General features: G+C 36.4%; 3 protein-coding genes across 6 annotated transcripts; 2 read left to right on the top strand and 1 right to left on the bottom strand.

Moving 5' to 3' along the window:
* Positions 1 to 16: 16 nt before the first annotated feature.
* LOC131666096 (sorting nexin-17) lies at positions 17 to 4,305 on the bottom strand. Of its 4 annotated transcripts, XM_058938473.1 has the most exons (10): positions 4,042 to 4,305; positions 3,717 to 3,825; positions 3,433 to 3,578; positions 3,246 to 3,354; positions 2,767 to 3,132; positions 2,596 to 2,683; positions 2,270 to 2,520; positions 1,960 to 2,169; positions 1,600 to 1,875; positions 17 to 1,535 (listed from the first exon to the last, which is right to left on the bottom strand). In XM_058938473.1, the coding sequence occupies exons 4-10, from the start codon at positions 3,303 to 3,305 to the stop codon at positions 1,350 to 1,352; spliced, it is 1,437 nt and encodes a 478-aa protein (XP_058794456.1). In that variant the 5' UTR covers positions 3,306 to 3,354; positions 3,433 to 3,578; positions 3,717 to 3,825; positions 4,042 to 4,305; the 3' UTR covers positions 17 to 1,349. The 4 variants fall into 4 exon arrangements, with proteins under 4 accessions (XP_058794456.1, XP_058794455.1, XP_058794452.1 ...); XM_058938472.1 differs by having other exon boundaries at positions 3,246 to 3,369; positions 3,433 to 3,825; XM_058938469.1 differs by having other exon boundaries at positions 3,433 to 3,825.
* A 2,227-nt stretch (positions 4,306 to 6,532) lies between these two features.
* LOC131666111 (DNA polymerase interacting tetratricopeptide repeat-containing, protein of 47 kDa) lies at positions 6,533 to 8,218 on the top strand. Its single transcript, XM_058938504.1, has 2 exons — positions 6,533 to 6,766; positions 6,845 to 8,218. The coding sequence occupies exon 2, from the start codon at positions 6,855 to 6,857 to the stop codon at positions 7,995 to 7,997; it is 1,143 nt and encodes a 380-aa protein (XP_058794487.1). The 5' UTR covers positions 6,533 to 6,766; positions 6,845 to 6,854; the 3' UTR covers positions 7,998 to 8,218.
* An 11,701-nt stretch (positions 8,219 to 19,919) lies between these two features.
* On the top strand, positions 19,920 to 23,230 carry LOC131666131 (uncharacterized). Its single transcript, XM_058938535.1, has 2 exons — positions 19,920 to 20,068; positions 21,412 to 23,230. The coding sequence occupies exons 1-2, from the start codon at positions 19,998 to 20,000 to the stop codon at positions 21,668 to 21,670; spliced, it is 330 nt and encodes a 109-aa protein (XP_058794518.1). The 5' UTR covers positions 19,920 to 19,997; the 3' UTR covers positions 21,671 to 23,230.
* The last annotated feature ends 3,459 nt before the right edge of the window (positions 23,231 to 26,689 follow it).

Genomic DNA, 26,689 nt, shown 5'->3' with positions numbered 1-26,689 from the left:
GTTCAAAAATATTACATATTATTTATATACTGTGTTATATTTATGTACATGAATTTATTGTAAAGCAAATGTTAACTAATATAAGTTTGATCGAGATTCATAAAATTAATCTTAATTATGGCTATAATTCTTTATAAATGAATAACAAATTCTATAATCATTGATAACACATCACATCATAGTTTACAGATTGTATAAAAACATTTATGATATGTCTCGAATTATGCTTTTACAATACATATTTTGTAAACATATCCTTTAATCTCTTTAGGTTGTTATTTTTACAAAATAAATGCATTGCTTATTTTAACATTGAATCTATAAAAACATAATTAGTTAAATTGATAATTTTTTATAAGTGAGGTAGTTTAAATGCACATTTTCAAGTCAACATTTTTCATATTTGAATTCTGTCTATAATCGAACTGCAATGAAGGTAATATAAAATGCATCAAATAAATTTTTTAATGCACACTTTTTACAAACAAAAATTATTAATGTCCGAAATTAGAATAATAGCTTATCCTTCCTATAAATATTTGGCCACTGAGTTTTTATCAATCAATTTAAGAATATAAAATTAACTTTGGAAGTGAATTATACTTACAAATTAAAAAATTATATTCTATATAAAAATATTTAAATTTACGATGTATATAAATATATAACTTGGAAATAACATATGACACATACATTACTTATTGTTACTAAGTTTGATGAGGTTAAAGAAATTTTTTTATTTAAAGTTGTTAAATAAGAATTTCCAAAGCATAATAAATTGTATAACTTTAATTTAAACTTATCAAAACACCTACGCCTCCATTAGCATTTAAAATATTCTTATAAAAAATATGTCTTCGTATAGTATGTTTTCAAACAATATTAGCATATCAACGTACACTATTATTTCTTTTTCTTATGAATCTATTAGAAGAATTTGATAACTTCTTATTAAAATATCTTAGTGATTTCCAGTGCTTTGACTGTCTTATCGCCAAAATATACTCCACATAAGTACTCTGTTAGTTGAAACAATTAAGTGAACTTTTTTACGTAATTATTTTTACGTACATATTCACGGAAATAACATTTTCACGGATCGCATATTACAGACGGTTTTCGTTTCACATCACGATATTTTATAACCCATAATACTAGTTTCACAAAAATCATTCTATAATCCATGAACCAAAAATTTAATCATACTGATGGATTAAACGAATCGTCATCTATGTTAGTTCATTATTTAGTAGAGTAATGTTTCATTCTTTTACGTTATTATTTTGAAATATTCAATAAATAACATAAATCAATATGGCAACGTTGTTAATTATAAATAGTAAATGACTTTAAAGGTCATCGTCTCCTATCATACAAAAAGCATTATTCTCTAATAAGTCACCATTCCTTCTTCCCTGTTGGTGTGCTATTGGAGACCTATTATTGCTCGATTTTCTTACTTTAGCAGATGAAAACCTTTCTGTAATTTTCCTTATAATTGGTTCAGCTCTTACTCGAGGTGTAACGTCATTTTCCTATAAAATAAATTAAATTATGTTATTAATTACTGCAAACAGCTTTTGTAATAAATTGTTTTACCTTGACACTTTTGTTTTCTGTAGAATGGGAACCTGTAATAATTCGACTATGGCCTTCTCTTGATATATAAGTCCATGATTTCCCTTTTAATTCTAGGTTTCTAATACCCCCAACACTTTTAAATAGAAGCTCATCAATCATTGATTGTAGACAAACTGACATTAATATAGCTTGTTCAGAAGATATTGTTATCCATTGCAGATGGTCTTTAGCCATTAAATATTCAAAAGATAACTCAAGATTACATTCAGTATTATCTTCATATTTATCATTTCCCTATAATAAATACAAATTTTAAAAGTAACATTAGTAAAATAAAAATTTTCTAGTAATTATTTTTTCAATTTTTCAAATCGTTACCTCTTGAAGAGTTGTTATTCGCCAACAACGCATTCTGGTAACTTTAAATCCTATTTCTTCTTGATTACTTTCATGTGATGTTATCCTTACATTCAATTCATTTTTTCCTATTGATACTAAGACTTTTGAACCAGGTTGAGGATAATCACACATACATGGTGCAAATTGCATGTATCCGTAATATCTTAGTGATCTAACTATTTTTAAAAACTGAAACAAAATATTTTTTACAACTATTTTCATTAAAATAAATGAATAATGCTCATTTCCACTGAATTTTCGAAATATTAATGACTAATTATGGACTTACCTCATCTTTTTGATTTTGCTCTTTTAGAATTTTCAAATTTTGATGAATTTCTTCTGATGTAAGAACCCATCCTCTTTCTACTTCAGCTACTGCTTGGTTGTACAATAAATTTGAAGCTATTGAATCTTGAAGTAAATCTAAATCAAATTCAATATTCCAGTACCACTTCCCTAAAATTATTCTTGTCTCAATTTTATGCATGTTCCTTTGTGTTATAATCGGAGACTCAAATTCTTCCAGCTTTCGTATGACTATAAAATATTAATTTCAATATAAAACTTAATAATGAAATTTTGTAAATAAGATTTTTTAAAGAAATTCTTTACCAACAAAATTCCCCTCATCTTGGTAAACAATGAATAAAGAAAAATATTGATGGAATTTATCATCTAATTTAATATGTTTGCATACTTTCTGTAATAGGCCATAATTATTAGATTAAATACAACAAAATAATCCAGGTATGATAATTAAAAGCAACTACACAATATATTTACCCTTAAAATTTTACCAGAGTTTTCAGCTTGAGTTACATTCAAGTTGACCTGTGACCCATTCATAAAGAATATGTCTAAATTTTCATCTTCAATCGGATACACTGCACCTTCCAACTGAGCATTTAATAGAAAACCATTGAGCAGTTCTGTACTATTGATAGTTGTATTTTGACCAATTGTTTGAATATATTTATCAAGTAATAATCTCCTATCTTCTTGCTGATTGGCTGTTAATGGAAAAAACTTTTTTGGAGGAAAAGGTGGCAGAGGTATTTCCATATCTTTTGATAATTGTTCATGTAGATTATGGAGCTGCTTATACCGGACTGTACAATGGAATAACCCATTAATGTGCACATTATAACCCTGCAAGTAATATCCCAATGAAGTAAATTTATTATAAAAGTATGTTCCACTATATGAAGAAATAGTGTTTGTCTATTTTTAATTTGAAAGTTTCATTGTAATATTGAACTTACTAAATAAGCATTTCCAGCTTCATCAATTAGCTCTTGAGTATCTGGTACTGAAAAATGCATTTTTATAATTCCTAATAATTTATTATTTAATTTTGCTGATAATTATTTTCTGGAAAAGATAAAACTACTTATTGTTATTTATTAACATACTTAAAAATAAATTAAATTTTTATATGTTTATAGATACCTTGTTTCATTAGTTATATCTCAGAATTCAGCTAATGTGTTTGTTAGACTTTTATTGTTATATTTACGTTGAGAGCTATTTTATAAATTTAGTATCTGACAGATATTGAAGAAACTTCATTTGTAAAACTATCATCACTGCCAGCACTTAATGAGTTAAATGAAAAATAGTAGCTTTATTCTAGTAATTTTTTTCAATAAATATTTATTTAGAGAAAAAATCGAACTGAATAGTTGAAGTTAATTAGGAGATCATATGGAAAAGAGTTAGGCAATACCACCTACACAGTTACAAAGCATTGAACTATTGCGATAGGACCTCCGGATATTTCCTTTTACTGAGTAGCGTGGTGCACACGTATATACGTATGGCCAACACGATGCGTGGGTGAAACTGGAAAAAAGAGAAAGGTTTTGAAACAGCTTATGAAAACATACGAATCAATGTCAGATAAAAAACACTTTCTCGCACATCTGAATGCTCATTTATCGGTTACAATTGTGTCACATACATGACATGAAAGAGTCTTGCAATTTTCATATTTTTTCTGTTTTTAACATATTATTACGCTTTTCTATTTACGTGTATAAGCCAGCCAAAAAAACATACTTGTCTAGCGATAGCTGTTTTTTTTTCGCACAATAACGTCGAGTACTCAGAGCGTAGAAGTTAATTTGGAACGGTTCGTTCGTTGATCCACTTTTCTATTTATTCAGGCACATTATATTTATAACAGTCGTTCTACTGAATAATTTTATTCGTTTAAAATGATCAAAATGTGTACACGCACATCGCGCGGTCGCGGTTTCACGTTTCAATATGTTTGTATTTGTTGTGCTTCTTTTTTTCTCTCTCTCCCATCCCTCTCCCGTCGACAATATCTCTATATGGTTGAAACTCGAAACCACGGGTGTAAGAAAATGCAGTATTGACAGTTTAATTAACGGCTGAAGTTTAACGTTTTCATAACAATTTGCAGCGATTTGAGCGACATCATGTGAACACATTTATTACTACGTACTGAAACTTCAAATTACAAGATACAATATATGTATTTCACATCTTATTGATTTTTATACAGAATAATAAATATTTATCAAAGTAAGTGTTATATAATTGCTTTCTGTTTGTATGTACATATAACCAAATATTTTGATCATAACCTAAAAATCATATGTGATGAGTACATGTTCCTACATAACCGGCACCCACCCACTATCTGGTACATTTTTTTACTGAATAAATTTCGGTGATATATAAACAAAATAATTAATTCAATACTAATCTAATGAATCTATTGAACCTATGAAAACTTGTTTTATTGCATAAAAATATTTAGTTTATTATGACTATATTATAAAAAGGGCCGAGTATTGGATACATATACCGATCATACATTCAATTTTTTCATAAAACCACAATTACCGCCTATGAAATTAACGTCAATAAAAGAACTTTTGTTATTTTATTCAGTTGTGTAACTACTATCGATTGTGCTATAGTATACATGTATTGAACAATTCGATATTATTTATTGTAGCATAAGCTATGTACATTATGTTCAGTTTAAATTCTACTAATGTGCTTTGTGTTTCTCGGTTTTCATCAGTGATTTCAATTTCTATACACAGAAAAATGTTTATTAAGATTTTAGGAAACAAAAATTTTCTGATGTGCTTCGACATTTTCAGACTGCAGTATTTAGCATTACACTGGGATCGATACTGTATAATAAAATAGTATTACTTTAAAATGACAAATGTAATTAATTTTGAAGTATCATTAGCTAATATTTTAAGATCATTAAAATAAACTCAAAGATCTTGGATATTGAAGGTGAAATTGTCCTTAATGCTAATCATAATTGTACTGGTCTAGCCAATCGATAAGTCGATAAAATTCAAATTTTTACATTGATATTTACAATCAACTTTGCAATTCGTGAGAAGTCAGATTAAATCAACCTTGCAATCGCAATTAGCAATAGTAACAAACATTATAATTTCTATTGTGTAGTTACACAGCAAGTGACGGTGGGAAATGTAAGAACATTTTTGCTTCATTATTTTACGTCGATAAGTATTGTTATTTTGCTGTGGTTTATTTTTATATGTATATTTTATTATTTCATTATTTTGTACGTAATCATTATTAACAAAATTATTATTTCAAAAAAATTGTTTCAATTGGTATTTAAATTTTGTATTGTAAGCATAAGAATAGATTTTTAAACTGCACTGACATAATGAAACGAAAATAAGGCAAATATACAGCGTCAGCTCTTAAACAATATGATACACGCTTGTCAAAGATTATTCTCGCATTTGAATGGTTTTTTTTTTTAAACACTTTTAGAAAGTTTGTTGTATGATGTGTGTATTGAATGTTATAATATGTGCTAAATAGATGAAGTATGAATTTAATATTTAATTATTTATAGGTAGTAAAGAAAGTGAAGCTTTTTCATAAATCATGAAAGCGCAACACTACTGCATCAACTCTACTGAAAGAATTTCATGGAACGCTGGTTTTTATATAGCATGACCATTAAATAAGAGCGCGCGAAATTAGAAATACTGAATTATTTTTGCGTTGAGCGGCGGCGTCAACTCAGAAGCGTCAAGCTGCAGTATACTCGTGTCACTCGCGTGATTTTGGAATTTAGAAGCGTCATTTTGTAGTGTAGAAGTGTTGCGGATTTATTATTAAATATTATTGTTGTTGTTTTTAATACTTAAAATGTTTCTTTACAAATAAAGGCAATGGCATTATAAATGCGGATTACTAGTTCAAGAGACAAAGAGAAAAAAAGAAAAAAAACTTAAAGTCTTAACTAGCACTTCTTGTTGCTTATTATAAGATAGAAATGTTCATAAACAGAGGTTACACGAAAAAACGTTATTAGGAGCATCCAATATATACGTTACGATATCGTCATGGGTTTTATTTAAAGTTTTATGAAGCATTTTTTTTATTGCATAGTCAATTTCCCTGAGCGTCCGCTTTGGCGCTGCAGTCAACTTTGCGATTACCAATAGCAAAGTGGTGTCGTTTTATATTCTCTAAAATAGATCTGATCCACTATCTAGGTCCAGGAAGATCCATTCAGTAGATCCACACATGTGTACATATATATAGATATAGATTGAAAACTACAAGAGCTGCAACAGAAAAATTTGTTAATTAAGAAAAACTATTGTACCATTGAGAAAAATGTTATTATAAAACTATGATATATTTTTCTAATTCAAAATAGTGTTTTGATATTTAATTTTATAGTCTCTCCAAGTGTTAGGAATTGGTAATGAAAAGTTAACCTCTAATTAAATTAAAGGTAAACAAAATAAAATTTCAAATTAATATTATTTATTTTCAAATTGCAATTGAAAACAAGACGAATATATTTTTTAAGAATATCAAATATGAGTGAAAAAGAAAATAACCCGTCAGAGAAAAAAGTATGGACAGAAGCTGAAAGACTAGAGTTGAGTGCAAAGCTTGATAGAGAACTTGAAGATTATATAGATAGTCTTGACAAAAAGGTTTATACAGATGGATGGTCAGAAGATCGATGGCAAGAAGAAATGGAAAAGCATCCTTTTTTCATGACAAAGATGCCTGAAAATCCAGCAGAAATGTCTCCACTTTTAGAAGGACTTCAATTATTAAAATATAGTGAAGAATATAACACACCAAATGAATTAGCTCAAAGTTATAAAGAAGATGGTAATTTTAATTATAAACATAAAAAGTATCGTTTAGCTATTCTCAATTTTTCAAAAGGGATCTCAAATAAATGTGAGGATAAAGATTTATTAGCTCAGTTGTATAACAACAGAGCACTTGCTCAATTCAAGTTGCAAAATTATCGATCGAGTTTAAATGACTGTAAGCAGGCTCTTAATTTAAAACCAAATTATTTAAAGGCTATGCATACAGCAGCTAAATGTTATTATTATATCAAAGATTATGATCAGTGTATAAGTTATTGTGATAAAATTTTAAATATTGAATCAAGTATCAAGGAATTAAATAAAGAAATTGTTACCTTGAGAACACAAGCTGTGAAAAGTAACAAATTAAAAATGAGAGATTCAAGATTGCAAGATATAAAGGAAAAAAATATTGACAAAACTAAAGAAAAAATAAAAAATATCATTAAAGCTCGAAATATAAAATTAGATTATTCAGATATATTTTACGATAACCAACATGTTCATTTGGACGATCGTGATATGTTAGTTTGGCCTGTAATTTTTGCGTATCCTGAAAACAATCAGACTGATTTCATACAAAACTTTCATGAAAGTACATTGATTTCAGAACAATTAGAAGAACTTTTTGTTGAACCACCAGCATGGGATAGTGACAGACGATATCAAATTAAAAAATTACATGTTTATTTTGAAGGTATCAATAAGAAACCGTGTAGAATAGACATTGATAAACCTTTATGTGAAATTTTGCAGGATGAAAAATTTATAGTTAAAAATGGTACACCATGGTTTTATGTTTTGGTAGCTGACAGTAGAGAAGAAACAGCATTTTTGAAAAGTTACTTTTAGTATTAATAATTAATTTTTTTATTAATACATAGAAAGTAAAAAATAACTTTTGTAATAAATTTCTCTGCTCAACTGAATTTTTATAAACAATTGATTCTTGTAAAGTTTTTGCGTAAAAATTACTTTAATGACAAATTAGAGTCAGTTCAATATATGTTTGTTGTTGTTTATATTATTTTTTAAATCTAAAATTTTAATGGTTCAAAATAAAAATTAAATTATAGTCATGTAAAACTTTTTATGCATACGTTTCAGATTCATACATTTTATTTTTGGGTGGATTGAGAAGTAATTTATAAAATACATAAATAAAATATTCTTTAAAATCAAATACATAGAAATAATATGTTTTATAACAATTATTATAATTTTATAATATAAAATCCAGGCAATATAAAATGTAGGCAATATAAATGGCAATCATTACCAAAGATCGATTCCATAAAACATGAAAGTAAATTTTAGTTTTAGATAATTGTTTGAATGGTCCACCTGTGAAAGATAATAAACAATATCAAGGTAGGAAATAAAATGGTTCTAATAACGACATTGACGAAAAATTGTACAAAGTTGACATTGAGAAATATTTGGGTAAGCTTCTGCTAAAAGATAAATTTATAGTTAGACATGCTTGCTACATATATGTAGCAAGTTTTCATGACGTTAATTATAGCTAATAGCAAAACAGAAATAGCCTTCCTATTAAATGACAATAGAGTAAGAAAAGCATGGTTTCATTGTAATTATAAATAACTATATTTTATCTACAAATTGTCTACAATTTGTTAATATCTTTACGTCAATTTATAATTTTTCACTAAAATTAAAGTATATTTTCGACAAAACAAAAGAACAGTGGGGAATTACTTTATATGTTTAATTTGTTTGAACCCGCGCTAAAATTCGTATTTCAACGGTGTATTCATTTGCAAATTATCGATTTGCCAATGCTTATGAAATCCCGATTTAAACCTTCGATTTGTGTTGCTACGAGTCTACAATTGTTGTGATTATTTCTTATAACAATCGCTCTTTGTGATGTGTTCACCTAACAATCTTATTCTTACAATACAAGATTCATCAATTAACGCGTTAATTAAAATTATTTTTCATAAACACAACCTCTAATAATAGATATAATAATAGAGCTCTAATAATAGTGCATAATAACATTTTTTTCACATAAAATAAAAATAATAGGATCATTTTTTAATATCACTCATTTTTAAATGAGCGTAGAAGGTCAACTATGAATAGAAGTGCGGGTACAGTTCACGTGACGGCATGATTTGCACACTCCCTTTTGTCAACCATTAATGGATTTTTTTTTATTGATTAAAGTAAGATTAATGTCGTGTATTATGTTGCTCTCATTTTTCTCAGTCATAATATGTTATGTCCTTTCAAAAATTCAATTAAAATGGATTGTTGAGGAAAGATCACTCGTAGTGGACAAAAATTAATCAATAGATTAGCTAGATCTATTGGATCAAATAACACAAGTATATTTAGGCAGGGCATACAAGTGTAAATAACAACTGCAAGTAGCGTAATATTTTTATCAAAAATCTGAAAATTGGTTCTTGATGTATAATTAATTAGAAATTAATCGTACAACAAAACAGATAAGCGTCCGAAACAACGGGATCAATACGATAAATTCATTCGTTAAACAGGATTAGGACTTGATTGAAGGATAAATGCTGGATACCGAGTACCATGAGTTATCTCAATAAGCAGCAGCAGTTATAATATAGTCTGTCATTTGATCAAAACGAGCAAGAGTGTTTTAATATAAAAAACAAAAGAAGGTATCTTCTGTTCGCACCCTCGTGCGAAAAGAACGCAGCTATAGTGCCATATCAATTTGTCGTAGATACATCTCCCCAAAGAGGCGCGGCGCGTGCGACGTTCACACGCAAGAGGCTCCTCTCAAGGGTGTGCTGTTCGAAACCGACGATAAGATAAATCGAGTGAAAAAGTGGACGACGTGCTCTCTGTTTAATCCCGTTTGCGATTCGCCTCGCTGCCACTGCCGTAAACGGATCAAGGGCGATATGGCGCGCGGAACGTGGCGCACAGATTTCCTCCTCGAGGGACTAACGCGTCGTTACATAGGGTCACATTGTCTCGGCGGCAATGATTTCTGTCGATGCCCCGTGGCAATCAACAGCTTTGCCGCTGATTTAAATTTTATTTTTCCTCGCTGCAGTCGCGAGTTCACTTTTTCAGATGAATGTTGGGTAAACGATGACGCGCTAATTTCACGTTACTGCTTCTCATGGATTTGTCTAATTGTATATCGCATATTTCGTAACTGGGAAAAGCTTTGGCAAAGTCTGTCTAAAAATGCAAACGACGAATCAGAACTCAAGCCATATCGCAATTTGGAACGGCCAATTAAGAATCCCGCTAAATCAAAAGCAATGGCTTTTTACGCACAAATTAAATCCCAGTTAATCTCCTCTTCCCCCGATAGATAATCTCCGCGCGTGCAACGAAAATCCGCCTCGTTCAACAGAATTTCACTTCCACGCAATTTTGCGAGCAGCGCAAAAGAGTAAAATCTAGGCGAAAGGAAAAATCCATTGTGGTGCGCGGCAGAGTCCAAGTGTAGAGCGGAGAGGGAGCGTTGCGGGAAGACGTGCGTGATGCTGCAACGAGCGAAAGGGCGCGCAGTGGTGGTGGCGGCGACGATGGTCGGTCAGCCAGCTGCCGCTGCTCTACTTTTCGCGAGATCGCCTCCGGGGCGTTTTCTTGCCTCGCGCTCTCTTTCTCCCACCCTCTCTATTAATCGTCGGCGCTGCCCGTTCAGTCGTCACTTTTGGACCTTTATCGCGACCACTCATTTTTGCAGCTCGTTGAGTTTGCGGCTCGATTTTTAAATTTATGGCGTTCCATCTCCGGCTTACTCGGGGCAAACGCTCGGAAATAGACGCAGCCAAGCTGGAAATCCCAAAAGCTTTTGTTAGCAGCCAAAGCCCACGCGACTTGCCCTGGAAAATCTGCAAGTTATATCCACGTTGCGGCATATCCATCAATTTGCAAAAGCGCGCGCGGTAGGCTGCTCGCCGTACTAACCACGACACGTCCATTGTGTCTCTAAAATACGCCGCTAGCCGCGGAAGGTCATCCCAAGCTTGAGGCTGTCCGTAATAAGCCAGTAACGCCATTCCTCGGAAGCGCGCGATGGATATACAGCAGGCGAGCAGTCGAGAAAAGGGTCACAGTGTCAGGGTCAGGCGTATGTAAACGCGTCGCGTCCCTGAGACTGCTCATCCGCGTGGGCGCGGTAGGACAAACAGCTGTGCGCCACGAATATTCGGCCCGCGACCACCTCGTCGTTGTCGCCCTGTTCGATGGGCGCACGGCCGTGACAGTAGCGAGTGCAGAGTCTTGGTCGCCGATCGCGGTAGGCCACTCCTCGCGGGCCGCGTCCGTGGATCAGCATCCACTACGCGGTCCTTTACGATTGTAGGTCAGATTATGTTGAAAGAAAGAGCGTGCGCGCTCTTCGGTCGATGCAGCTATACGCGCGCACCCCTCCTCTTGGCTCGCGGTGTGTGTCTCAGCCCTCTCTCTCTCTCTCTCTCTCTCTCTCTCTCTCTGCTTATGTACCGCCTGTCGTGAGGCAATTTTTGTTGTTGTTGCCCGCTGAGCTTAGCCTACTCCCGCGGCTACGTTAAATATACGCCGCTGAAAATCCGATCGATCGACTCCTATCGATCTTTGCTCCTCAGACCCTGTAATCGCCAATTGACGAATAAGGCTGTATCGTAGTGGTCGTTCGGATCGATTAGACAATGCCTGGACGAAGGAGAACTTTGACGGACAAGCCTCGCGCTGAAGGTTATCGGCAAGCTCGCTGCATCGCACCCGGCCCTCATTAAAAAGCTCGCGTGCGCGGGCCCGCACCGAAAATCCAGCCGGAGGCAATATAGGTGGATCCGACTCGGCTATCATAGAGAGCGAGAAACCTTCCTCGCTCGCTCGATGCAACTGCTAGCACTCGGTCGCGCACTGCTGCCGCCTGCTGGTGTTGGTGGTGGTGCGGTGGGGAGGTTCGAGCGCGCGCATTCGACCATTCGACTCGTCGCCGTCGTCGTCGCGTCAAGGTGCTCCGCCGAGCCAGTCAGGAACGGTTCGGGCTGCCGTCTGTACGACAGCCTCAGCTGACCGCGTAGCTTTCCCATTGGCTTGCAGCAGCCGTCGGAGGTGAGCTTCTTCTTGCTTATTACTCGTCTGCTCGCGCCGCGAGAGGCTTCGCCTAGGCTGCCACCAGTTAGACGCTCGCTCGCTCGCTCGCTCCCTCGCGCTGCGAACAATGGACGTTGCTGCGCGAGGAAAGCGGGCCTTGGCGCGCGCCTACCGTCCGCACCAATGTGACGATGTACCCCATTCGTCGACGACCATTCTTCGTCGCTTTCACCTCGACACCCGTAAGCTCGCGTCGAGCGCTCGCAGTCGTGCGTTTTATCGCGTGCAATTTCCGCGTTCGAGAACACTTCTGCGCTGCCATTGGTGCGTCCACGCGGTGAATTATTGCCGTTACACGGAGTGCAGCGCTATTTTTCTTTCCAACGCGAGCGTCGCTCGTCGTTCTTTTATGTATATACACGTGCATACACATAAATGTACACAGACGCGCGCGCATACATGTATATATATATATACATATATATAAATATATGAGAAGCTCGAGCCAAGCCAGCAGCAGCAGCAGCCGATCGATCGCCGCGCTAGCGCGCGCAACTTCGTCGTCGACTCTTTGTTTACCGCCAAAGTGCATCAGCTCCTGTTCATCGTCGTCGCGCAAGCACAGGGAGCACAATTTCTTTTGGAGTTTTCCTTGCAAGCGTCTGCGATTACGGCTGCCAATTCCCTTTCTATCGAAAGCGACGATTCGCGATGTTCTTTTAGATTCTTTCGCGGCAGCACGCAATCGTGCCTTATTTTATCTACCGAGGGAGGAACGGATAAAGCTTTTTCGAACGATAGTGAATTTTTATAAAGCGATGACACTGTGATTCTCACCCTGTGATTATAGTCGATCCGATCGTATCGCCCTACATAACAGGCTGATGTGCTTTCCACTTCGTGATTGTGGATAGTGAAATGTCGGATCGAGTGAAGCTTTAAAATCTCGTGATAACATAATCGAAAAACGATATTAATTACAAACTCCACTTACTTAAATACATGCACGTAACGAATGTTAAAACATCGAAAACATCTTTCGCGATCAATAACAACGTGATAACACTATCTTCTCTTTCTCTCTCTTCTGAAATTAGAAAAAAAGCCAAGTGCCTGCACACCTCCAATCACGTGCACCGCAGATCTCCAAGTCAAATACGCTCTTGCGCAATTGTTTATACAATGAAAAAAAATAGACGCCATGATCTCACGCAGTGCGCAGAGAGTGACGTCAGTTCGCGAGGCCGTCGCTGCATCCGAGCGAGAGAAAGAAGATTTCGCATCTGCTGCATGTTTAATTGAGAGGTGTGCATGTACAGCTCGCGATTCTGTGAGAACGAGAAGAAATTTCCAATTGTGACCGTGGAAAGAAAAATAAAAGAAGAAAATTCGCTCCTCCCTTTCATTACGCGAGTAATGAATTTCGAGCGAACATTTTACAAAGGGAGGGCATTTAAGGCTATGATTCGATTCTCTAGGAAACGTAGCGTTCCGGGGCCGAAGGAAGAGAGAGGTGATACGTGTTATGAGGTGCTAACGACCGACGGACTCAACATTCACGTGTACTGCATTAATTTGCCGTTCTTGCGTGGGAACCTCCTTGTAAGCCATTTTGTCATTTTGCAGCTGGGAATGCCCGCGTGTTTTTTTTTTTCTTTCTTTTTCTTTTTTTCCATGCGGCAACGTGTCTTTTCGGTTATAAAAGACGTCTGTTTACAACGGCGCATCAATATTTAAATGTTAACTTTCTAACGAAAACACCGTGCAGTAAGGCGTTCGCTTATTTCGTCTGACTTCGAACTCGAATATCGATCCGAATCAAATTAGCATCGCAAATGAATCGACGTCACATTGAGACGCCACGGCGGCAGATTGAATTTTCCTCTGCGCACGGCTAAAAAGCGTATCTCGCACGGAGCACTGGAAAATTACGCGACACGGCGTGCGTGCGTGGATTAAAATCGACGCGTTAAAAGAAAACAGTTAAAGGCTTTCCCGCGTGTCGCAATGCACATGCGACGACGTGCTCGGCCTTGCAAGGAGAAAGAAAGAGAACGAGAATGAGTTTCCACATTGAACTTCGTTGAGAATTACGTGAATATATCGTGCGCGTTTTCTTAATTTGTGTGTGTGTGTGTGTATGCGAAAAACAGGTAGCTCCACGCTTACTCTTTCGGTTGCTGGTCAGCTGTTTGATTTAGAAGTGCTCGATTAAACGCCATTGGTCTTTGACGATACTATTGCATTTCCTGCGCGATCCGACGATCCGGAAATGATGTTTTATTCATTGGAACTGAATGCTCGTCGCGGACGCGGAAACGATAGGGTGGGGGCGGTATCCATTTTTCCTTTTCTTTTTTACTTTATTGATCGACTTCGATCCAACTATACAGATGATATAGAAAAGCTGGCTATCTTAACAAATGTGAAATTTGTCATTGGAGTTTCATCTTACACGGTGTAAAAGCTGTTTCGAGATGGAATACGATATCTCGGATGATATTATATCCGTCAAAGCTGAATTCGGAATTGATTATAAGTGAAATGCGATTATTGATCAGGCTGAGAGAGACGGAGAAAGGAATTGTTGGTATATTGATTACAATATCGCGTATGCATTTCTACAGCGGGAGAACTTTCTTTCGTGAGATTTAATTCGTTAATTTTTGCCGCCGTGTGGATGTTAATACAGCGGCCTAGTGATTTGTGCACAGAGAAAGCTCACAATAATTATGTAAAAGAAAAAGAAAAAAGCAGAGAGAGAGAGAGAGAGAGAGAGAGAGCTTTTTATAAAAACGCCTCAAGTCTTTGTTAAATTTGATTACGCGCTGGGAAGCTGAGCTTTCTTCTTCGCTTGGAAAATTAATTTTTAGAAGTTGATGATGCTTTTTCCTAATTTTAATTGCTTAGCCCTCGCGTTGCCTCAAGCTTAAAATTCGAATGAGAAGCTCTAAAGCAGACGTAAATAGCAGCTCGAAGGAAGTATAATTATGACAAGGTTTGACAAAAAGAAAACGAAAATTATAGGAAAACTTGTCCAATTGCCGAGACACGTTCGTTGTACTATATATGAAGGAAGATGTACGTGGAGGGACGGCAGCGACCTCGAATGAAATTTAGGGCAGTCAGAGCGTGGGTGCGGGTGCAGTTGCTGAAAAGTAGGTCTAGGGAGATCAGCTGACCGTTGACGCGTCTCTTGCGTCTGCTTTTCTCGCTCCTTCGATGCTTTCGAAACGTCGCTCTGTGAATGTTCGCGGCGATGCTTTGATAACGGTGATTTAGGATACACGACGGAGGTTTGGCTTCGAAGCTACCTTGAGTTATTAGGAATTCAATGCTGAATCAATGTCAACCGAATTGTCAGCCACTTCCAGAAAGCACCTTAATTGTCATTAAAGTTAAATTATCGCGAATATTATATAACGGGAAATTTTGTTTATTTGAAGGACTTGTAACATGCGTTTCGTTGCTTTGATTTCAAAAGCTACGCGCGAGATACACCTAAGGTATACACCCAGGCGTCCCGAGAGAATTTATTGACATTGCGCTTGAGTGCATTTATTTACGTACGTTAGGCTACGGGTCACTCGTTCAGAGATATGTTTCTTGGGGTAACATCTTTGCTCAAAGTCAAGCAGGGCCTGCTATTCAAAAATAGATGTTGTAAAACAAGAGAAGCAGCTATAAATTGAGAATTTAATCAAAAAGTTTATTTTTATTCCTAGAGGGCAAATTTCAGGAATTGAAGGTCTTAATTGCGTCGAGTTTCAAAGTACTTCAGCTCCAGTGGCCTTTTAATTAATTCGTACGAAGCGTATGACGTTTATCTTCACAGATAAAAACGTAAAGGCAGAAGGAAAATCCTTCGTTTGAAATGAAAATTTAAAATATTCTCTTCGTTGGTAGGAAAAAAAAAATAACGCGCTTTCAATGAGGCCTTTGATACATTTTTTCCAACAAGTGCTCTTCGTGCTTTTCTTCCATTCTATCATTTCTGTTGTGTTTTTCTTCGTATTCAACACTCTCCTTCAACAACGCCCATTTGAATTGCAAAGCTCGCGTGTGTACGATATTTGTTCGGCTCTGACAAAGGAGGCTTGAAATTATACGGCATTTTTCTTTTCTGTTTTTTTTTTTTTTTTTTTTTTTTTTTCGTTGAAAGGATGCGTAATGAATTTCTCGGGCTGATATAAATTTTCGATCGATTATTTGCGCGCGGTTGTTGTCGGCGAAACATGTGAATACGATTTGACGTCCCTGAAAAAAAAGCGGATATTTCATATATTTCATAGAGCAACGGAATAACTGTTTTTAGAAATTTATTGCACGAAGCACTCGTGTGCGTCGATACGATTATCAGGAACAACAATCGTTATAGTTTCGCAAGCTTTCGCTCTGATTTATCGTCTGTGCCTCGTTACAGATACACAGCGACGTGCGCGAATGCTTGACACGTGTATCGCGAGTCTGTCCGATATTTCGATTCAACGTTTCTTTCCGATAATATTTGGCACGATATTCAGCTCGTTATTTTGAGTGCAGATCGTTGAGAAAACAGATCAGACTTGGAAAATAAAATGGAATTGTCGATTGCGACATCGTTACGGTACTCGAAAGCCGCCGATAATTGATTTTTCAAGACACTCCAGTCAAGCCACTATGCAATTATCGCGAGCCGCAACGTTGCGTCCCGAATAATGCGTCAGTGACAATAATACACGCTGCAGCGTTGACGAACGCCTCGGGCGACGTGACTTTGGACCGGTCAGGGGCTGCAGTCGAAGAAAAAGAAGGAAGCCCAATGTAACGGTCAGCCGGTAATTAACAGAATGAGGCGAGAGCGTGAAACTGCAATCAAGACGTAATCATCGCCTCTATCCGCTCCTGTCGCGCTTTTTTTCCTAATTATTTAAATGGAGCGGGCCTCTAATCGAATGACACCGATAAATAAACGACGGGCATTGTTCGTTTTATACGACGCGACACAGTTTCGTGCGCCACTCCAAACTAGTTTCATACCTTCAGCGAGGTTACTGAGCTTATAAGCTCATTTCAATTACGCCTGATTACGCGATTTTTCGACATGATTATACTTGACGCGAAGGACTTCGCCTGGCGCGTTTAGCTTCTTTTTTCTTTGGTTTCTCTGGTTTCTTTATTTTCATCATCGCATGCTGCGATTTACAAATCTGTCGCGTTCAGACGTTCCTTTACAAATGGACATTTTCAGTGTTAGTATATACGCATCAAAGGCTATTTTTGAAAGTTGACCTGGTACGATCTCGTAAAACACATTAATTCGCCCACGAAACTGTAAGATTTGAGAACGTGATGTGAAAATAAGCTATTGAGAGTGTAGATCGTTCAACAGCAGCAGCTTGAAAATATCTATCGTGAAAAGTGCAACAAGCATGATCATTCAATTACCAATCGCGTATCATCATCATCATCATCGCCACAAAAAGAAAGAACGAAAGATTGAAGCCACTAATCGGCCTCGAGGGCGTCGATGCAAGCGATATCCTCGTCGTCTTAGTTCATTGCATCGATCACCATAAAAAAGTGTACAGCTGCTAGAAGAGAGACACAGAGAGTACACGAGGCGGCGGTGGCAGTCGACCCAGTTTGCAACTGGTGCGCTCCAGTGTATGCGCGTGGCGCTGGTAAACACAGCGAGTGTTGAGTCACGTGCGAAATAGTCGACGCGCCGAGGCGAGCGTCAGTCGGAGATTAGACGCGTTTTCGTGAGGGTCCCTGTACACACCTGCCGCACACGCACACACACAAACGCGCGCGCGTGCACCGAGGTTCACAGACTTTTTTTTGGTAGAGGCTGTAGTGCAGTTCAGCTTGCTTCTTGCTTTTCTGCTTTTGGTTGGTGCGGTCACGTTTAACTTACAAGGTATTGGCTTTTTTATTTATTTTCTTTCACTTAGATTATCACAAATGAAGAACGATCGGTATTTCAAGCAAAGATTTTTCGGGGAGAAGAAAGCGGTGTTAAATTGTAATAGTGTGGTTAGATTTTCATCTGTTTAAATAATTTTATTCATTAAATATCCATCAAAATTATAATCAAAATCATTAAATAATTGAATTACTTTGTTAAGCAGACGATGTGATTGTAGAAGCATTGTACGCTTTTTACAAGCAATTCATCGTCTTTTTTTTACAGAAACGATAATCAATGAACTCATCGGCGTATATTTTTATAAATATCGATGACGCCTATCATTCCACAGTTTCAATTTTAACCGACTGATGTTATTTTTAATAGACTCAAGTTACATTTTTCTAAATGCAACTCGGTGTACATCACTCGCTTAACGAGCTTTTCATTTGAGACTGACATAATCTCCGTCGGAAAAAGGTCTATTTATAGTGTGGTGGATGCATCAACGAGATTAGTCTGGTATACGGTGTCTCTTACAAAAACTAAAACGAAACCTCAAATTATAGCTGGACTTTTCAGTTTCCCTAGAAAATTGAAAGAACAAATGAAAGAAAGTTACTTATAGTTTGTCCAGTAATAGACGCCAGACGCCCTAATTAGGCTTTAGTTAATACGGCCTTGGCGAAGAGAAAAACCTTGTAAAAAGACTAAGCTTAAATAAAGTCAAGCTCTAGTTTGACATTATATTTGAAAAGTCGTTGGATTCAATTTTGTCGCGCTGAAAACGCTCGAAGCTATTAAAAAATGAGTCTTTGCTACTCGTTCGAGTACATAATTGAACTCGCTTGACGTAAACGTAGGTTAAGGTAAACTGGCTTGCCGGGACGATTAACGAATTTCCCATTTTCGAATAACAAAGTGCTCGCGGATTAGATTTCCATTAAATTCATCCACCTTTCACGTAGTACTGGATTACGATAGAAGAAGAAAAAAAATGTATATGCTATTCGTACAACCATGTACGCAACAGATTTTGCTTTTTTTTTTTTCGTTATCTTGAGCTTAACTCGAGCGTACGGACAATACGGTCTTCCGGCTCGCACGGTAGATACGTATTACGCGTGCTTCTTCCCACCTCGCGCAACAATTCATGTTGCACAATCGCGGCATATCTCACGAAAAAAGAAATCGTTGCGGTGACAGTACGGAAGGAGGGAAGGGAAGAGCGCTTTCTTTGCCTAAAAGATGTCGATGGCCGTCGCACGTAACTGGGATCTTGTTAACGGGTTTTCACTTTGACAACGTCAATTAGCTGTGCAGCCTTGTCGCGTTTGAACATAAGGTTTTGGAGCTTCCTGCGTAGACGACGCGCCTCGATATACATTCCCTGGCGACACGCGCGGGAGAGCGGCATGTTTGCAGAGCGACGCCAACGCACGGGGGAATTTCGTTGGAGAACTCCGTTCTTTCCTTTGGCAATGGGTCGCGTGTCGCGGCGAACGAAATGCTCGGTCGCCGTTAATGTACGTCAAATGTACGAACGGAAGTTGATTTTCGATCGCTCGAGCCGATAAGAAAGATAAAAATGATCGAAGAGCACTGCCTATACTATCTATACTCTCTCCACGCCCACGCGGGACGATCTTGAAACGAGAGGAAAAGGAAGGCGTTCTACAGGTTGGCGAGAGCGTTGCTGCGAAAGTGCGAGTCGCAAGGGTAAACACGAGCGCTGGCGCTCCCTCCAGCAATCGTCCCTCCGACGGACGGAGGCCGTGACCAGGCCGCGCGCGTGCTCCAACTTTTTGCCTTTTATTCAGTTAGCTCGCCGCGGCTGACTCGCGAGGTTCTCTTGGCTGTGGCCGCGAACAAGGGAGTTTGCAATCAGGCGAGAATCGTGAATCACGACGGAAATGCACCGAATTCTTCGCGGCGCTCTTGACACGATTGAGAGGTGCAAGGAGAAGATTCTCAAGGGACGCAGGTACTGCGCGGCCGTTGGCGTCAGGCTGTGATTATCTCCGTTCTCGTGGCCGATTTCACAGACGAAACAAACGTACAAACGGCAACGTTAGCGCGTTTCACGTGCAATTGCATACGTGTCGGAGATTAATGCTTGTCTAAAAATATACGCTTTACGGCTCGGTGTTGCTCGCGTCGTGACGTTTAGATTAATTACCAACGATTTCTGAGAATTTTTTAGTTGTACGCGTGACCGCGTCGATAAAATTCAATGCTAATAACAACCGCGTGACTTGCGATTACTCGAGAGTCGTAAACAGATAATCGATGAATTTTCGAATTTCCAATTCGTTTATCGTGGAAGAGGTTCGACCGATATTTTTCCTCTTTCGTTCGTCGCGGCAAAGAAGAAAAAACTGATTCGCGATTAAGGTCGGTCGGCTGCTTCGCATAGGAACGAGTCCAATGTCAGTTTAATCTAAATTTGAATGTGCTGACAGCGCAGTATCTATTATATCAGTAAATCGATATACAACGCGTTGGGCACTTTCGGCTTAGCCTTTCGCATCGTCAAGTTCGTCAACGATTTTCATGTTTCCATTTACGTTATTACGTTATTATCAGTCCGTTCGTTCTTTTTTCACCATCGATTCTTCGAACATTTCAAAGAATTAGTTCGATCACTCTGGTGTTCTTTACAGTTAGTTGCACCAAGTTACCTCGTAAATATAAAATCACTTGACTCTTTTCATTATGAAATAAACATGCGCGAATTTATATTTTTAATGAGATTGATTTTTTCACGACTATTCAAAGTGTATTCTTCGCATCCTTCAACAACTGAACAATATGACTTTGATAATAAAGTATCGTAATTTCTAAATACATCTCGTTAAATAACTTGAACGCGGATAAATCAAAGTAGTTTATTGATATTTCAAGGGTGATACGTGAAACGTAAAAGTTCGTTCGTCTGAGACGAGCGTCTCGAGTAGGTTGCTATTCGGCAATTTTACACGAGAGATCCCAAGTTTGTCAAGTTGTAACTTACATATTCTCAACGCGTCTTTTGAAAAAACTTGGACAAAAATAAAATCTCGAAATATTTTAATCAATATTAAAGCCTCGCGTGTACAAAAGAGCTCGTTGTTTCAAATCAAACAATGTTACTTCGGAGCACAATACTTTATGCAATTTGCCGGCTGAAGCCGGGTCTTAAAATAAAAGAGCGCCGAGTGAAAAATCGATCGTTGCACATTCGCGACAATAACGAGAGAGAGAGAGAGAGAGAGAGAGAGAGAGAGAGAGAGAGAGAGAGAGGAAGCAGAGCATTAAAAATCTGGCCTGTTTTGTCGATTGTTTCAGAATGAAATACTCGCCCCAGGCGCAACAGCAGCAGCAAAAGGACCGTAAATCCGAGAGCGAGATGAGTTCGGTAAACGCGACTCCGGCCCGCGCGGCGGCAGGTGTATTGCAGCGCTCGGCGTCGGCGGCCTCGGCGGCAGCGAGCCAAACAACATCGGCGGCCAGGCGAGTCATCAGCTGCCGGCCACTGTCGACCGACATGTTCGCCTGGATGCGCGTCTTTCGGCTAGCTCATATGCTTCAGTCGGTCAACTGCTAGACAACCCGATCCACACACCCAATTTTCGATTGACACGTAACGGAATTCCACACCGCAAACAACATTACACGAGAGAACACACGGAGCGCTAAATGCTAACATTCCCAGGCTATACAATTAGCTAGAGAAGCAAACAAAAATCCAAGAATTTATGCGCAATTGGTTATTTCTTTTATTGAGGACAGCTGCTTGTCTACTGTCTACGGATCACTCTCCTAACTCGCTAGGGTCTCGAGCTTCGATGTGATGCGCTGTGGACAGTAGGCAAGCAGCTATTCTCAGTCGATCGTTCTGTATAGCTTTTTCGTTGGCTGTAGTGGTCGAGATAACACGCCCTAGAAGTATATATCGATATATACTCACGTACAAGTGTAACTGGCTGGGATCCTAATTGTAGATTATTACGTAGATCTCTCTCTGTCTCTCTTTCTCTTTCTCTCTCCCTCTCTCTCTCTCTCTCTCTCTCTCTCTATCTCGATTGAGTATTACCTACCCGCGAATTGGTGAAGAATGCAAATATATATTGCCGGTTATTGCGTTGAACCTAAACACAGACACACAGCCGTACACCTACACAGGCATTGGATTTTCACCTGCGTACACAACAAAACTCTCGAGCAAACTACGATAACAGACTTATCGCCATTGTGTCGAGGACACGCTGTTCCTTAGACCATCGACGGTCCAAGCGAGAATCAGTGGCCCTTGCCATGGCGACTAGTTTGACTCGTGGTATGTCCGTCAAAGATAATCAACGCTCAATTTGTCTTTTCGTTCACTACTGGTTTGTCCGTTAGCGGTTTGCTTGGCGAAGAACCAAAAATAATACGGTCGAGCGGCGATGTTAGCTTCGAGCGAGATAAGTATATTTTCTCTAAATACGCCAATAAATGTAGCCTGTACACCACGTACGAGATAAAACGTCCATTGAGCTTCGTTTGTCCAGGACCTTCAGCATAATACATAACATTTTTGAAAGAGCAAACAAATAAGAAGAAACTGTTCGAAGCTGACATCGTTACACTGCGACTCGACGATTCACAATTGACTTTGATTGCTGTGAGTGCAAAATAACAAACAGAACAACAAAATAAGTGATGTAAGAAAATAAATCGAGACTATGAATGCGTGTAACAGCTTCGACTGCCATGTGTAAGAAGTGAAGAACGTTATCGGAGCGTTTCTGTTGAAATAATAAAACGATGATTGAACAAAAAAATCATTATAATTAACGCAGAAAACAAAAAATCATAAAAAAATAACAAAAAAATTATCGAAAAAAAAACATTGAAAGCGAGTTTATCAGTCGCCATTGTCCTCAAAGCCATTGGTTTCTATTAATTCCTTATGTTATTCTGTACGTGCCATCGACGATCAAAACACACACAAAAAAATGCATAATGTTGGAATACTTTACGTGTATTCTATTAATTGTTTAAACGAAAATCCAATTGACAAAATACACACTATGATTGCGCACGTTTCCTTGTTGAATGATAATGTTACATTTGACGATTATTATGTGAGCAAATCGACTAATAAACTGTTTGCTTTATCTTGCGATGCATAGCATTTATTTACACGCACACGGCTCTTTTTCACAATATCCTTTTTCCTTCGATACTCTCCACTAGCACTTCCATTGTTTTCCTTATTAGATTGTTTCATTGAATAGAAGCTTTGCCAACATAACTTTTAATTACATTCTTCTTACAAAGTAAGGTAATTTATTTTGAATTTAATAATAGATTGAATGAATATATTTACAAAACGCTCAATAACGGATCGGATTTGAACTCATTTAGTATACCTTTGTGAATTTGATTAGAAGTTGAACCGAAGATGAATACTGTTGAATAATAATATTCACTGATTTTGATCGCCGAAAATCAAATGACATTTATTTTATTGGTTGATTATGATATTTAATAAACGCAGAACTAATTCATTACGAATCTTATCTTGCTCATATCAGTCTTTAGAAACATTGATGGAACGTTAATAGTTATTGTGGCATTATTCAAATGTACATTTTATTTCAATAAAATAAAAATAATTGTCTAACGACCTTTCATCTATATTAGAAAATTCAATAAGTCTTATGATTTTTTTTATCTTATACTACTTCTATAAAGAATACGTGTAGTCTTTATGGAAAATATACATAAATTTCTCAGGGTCACACAATATATTTAAATGCAAACATTAATTGATGTTTTTAATGAGTTAGCAACAAAGATTCATTACGAGTTTTACCATGAACGTATTATTTTTATTGCAATTTTAATGCATCGGCGACCATAGTAGAAAATACAAGTAATTATATAAATTAATGATATAAAACTAATTTTATCCTTTTCATTTTTATATTAATACGAGGTTCATACAAATATGTCACAAAATAGTGGTTCAATTTTTGTCATTCAAATTTCGCCGTAAAGCTGGAAATGAATAGATTCCAAATTCTTAAAAGAAAATAATCAAAAATTTTGTGAATTGACAAATGTATTAATTATAAAAAGACGTCAAGAAATTTTGGCCCCAAATGGAGTAGATATCAAATGTCATTTATTACCCCTGCGTTTCTATACATTAGCATAAATAATTTTAATAAAATTTCGTATTTATATATTTTTGCTTTTACTTTAAAATTAAAAAATTTTAATTATACTATTAGCACCCTTCGGGATAACTGATTTTTATAATATTTCAAAACCAAGTTTCAAATATGTACGATATTTTATTGCTGCGTTCAAGTTTTTGCAATTTTAAGGCATTGATTTTGCAGTTTTTTAAATAAAAATCCACACAGTTATGAATTCTTGAATATTCAATAAATTGACCTAATTTATTTCAAACAAATTCTTTAATTTTTAATGCAATAACAGACCTTCATAGTTCTGCATGAAATATATCGTCGAAAATTCTTGTTTTCTTCATATTAAATGATAGCACGTTTGTCCTAATTATTGTACTGAGACGCAGACAAGACCAGTCTAGTGACAAAACTATAAACTTGGATAAACTGTAAAATGTAATACTGTCCGATTGTTTTTGCTCAAGATATTCATGAACAACCTGCGGGCTATATAATTGTTACCGATAATAAATAACACTCAAGTACTCAGATCTATGTAAACTTACTTATTTCATAACGCAAATGCAATATTTCAACATCATTGTTGGACGTTCTATTGACATTTATACAATTGGAATGAATAATGCACGCTATAGTACATTACGATACATGTGCGGGAAAGTAGATGCTTGTCTCGTGTGGCGTTTACGCCCGAGCGAAGCGAGGGTGGAAAGGTACACGAGACGAGAAACTCTTTCCTGAACATGTGCCGTACCGTATTTTTTGATACGACGTGTGGAAAGTGCGATTTTCAATGCACGTTTTTTGCCGAGCGTGCGGGAAAACGCACTTTCCGCACGGAGCGTCGAAAATAAATTATTACATACATAATTCAACAATATATGACAAAAGTTAAAATACAAAATTTCATGAAATTTTTAATGCAATTGTACACATAAAAATTCGATAATATTATTCAAACAATTGTTTCATATAAATTTGTAATATTATACAATCATCGCTTTCGTTTCCATATCATTGGATTTGATAACAACCATTTGATTTTAAATTTTGATATTATAATGTAACTGACACATTAAAAAACAGAATTGAGAATTAATTTTAAAACTAATATGTAGTTATGTAGAACCAAATTACGATGCTAAAAATTTAGTAAATTGAGGAAAATGTATAGACCCGAAATCAATAACTAGAATAATACTATCGATAGACAATAAGATAAATGTAAATTTTCATTTCGAAAGCATAGATAGAATATAAAATAGAATTTCTTATGTTCAATTAACTGTACAAACTTCTATTTCATATACTCATAAATAGTAAAATTGACCTACATTTCTATCTTTTATTCTGTGATTTTATAAACTTCAGAACCTTGTTTGAAATTTTTTATACCTAACTTTTTACCCGTAAAATGAAGTTTAAACAAGTATGATTAGTCTTCATAATGGCTGATTCTTATTTTGTATTATAAATTTTAAATTACGTAAAGTACAATAAATTAAAGTCTACATTATTATTATTCCATTCTTAGTTATTAATAATTTTTTTTGTTACGTTTTAATTTGGGGCTTATCTCTAAATAATTAAAATATAACAGTAGATAATAAGTATGTATTGCGATCTTAAATGAATTAATTTGGAAAATTATAGTTAAATGCAGATGAGTATTCGTAATTATAAATTTTTAAATCCTACTGTACTTCTTACGCTCTTTGTATCCCCTTGTGAACTCCCAAGCATCGGACTACGGTATTTGAAAGCAGTTTCAATTTTTTAAGATATTGGCCAAAAAAGTTTGTTAGTTTTATTACCACTGTATGAAAGCATGCATTAATCAATTACGATAAAATATGGAAATCCTTATAATGCACGAGAAAAACGTCAATATTATATATTAGCTTGATTATCCTCATTTCACTTTCATATATGTAGAAAATTTACTAAACCTGTTTGAAAACGGTACTGATCTTATAGTAGTGTTTTAAAAAAGCTGATGACGTCCTTGGAATCTGTCAAATTCGTTATTAGTAGCAAACAAATTTTTAGCACCTGTGACCTTGTATATATTATCGAGCCATTAGTTATATGCACAATGGCTGTGACATATTACTTTGTGTAGTAGATTTAATGAGATACAATATTTGGGTTATGTCATCACTTTGTGGAGTACAATTGTAAAAATGTTACCTTTAGCTAAATGGTGATAGAGCCAGATAATGAGCAGATGCAACTCTGGCTGCAATGCCACCGACAGTCAAGCGGTTTGGATTACCTTTCAATAGCTGTAAATATTTTTATATCCACTGAAATAACAAATTGAAGAAGCGCCAATTGATTATTTTAAATGAATACTAATGTTAAATTTTTCAGAGATCAAGTAAACTGTAGAATAGAATCAAAGGAATTCAGAACTTGTA

The sequence above is a fragment of the Phymastichus coffea genome, unplaced genomic scaffold (genome assembly GCF_024137745.1).
Source record: "Phymastichus coffea isolate CEN01 unplaced genomic scaffold, Cenicafe_Pcof_1.1 PCOF00056, whole genome shotgun sequence".
Lineage (NCBI taxonomy): Eukaryota > Metazoa > Arthropoda > Insecta > Hymenoptera > Eulophidae > Phymastichus > Phymastichus coffea.
This window is presented reverse-complemented; position numbering and strand designations above follow the sequence as displayed.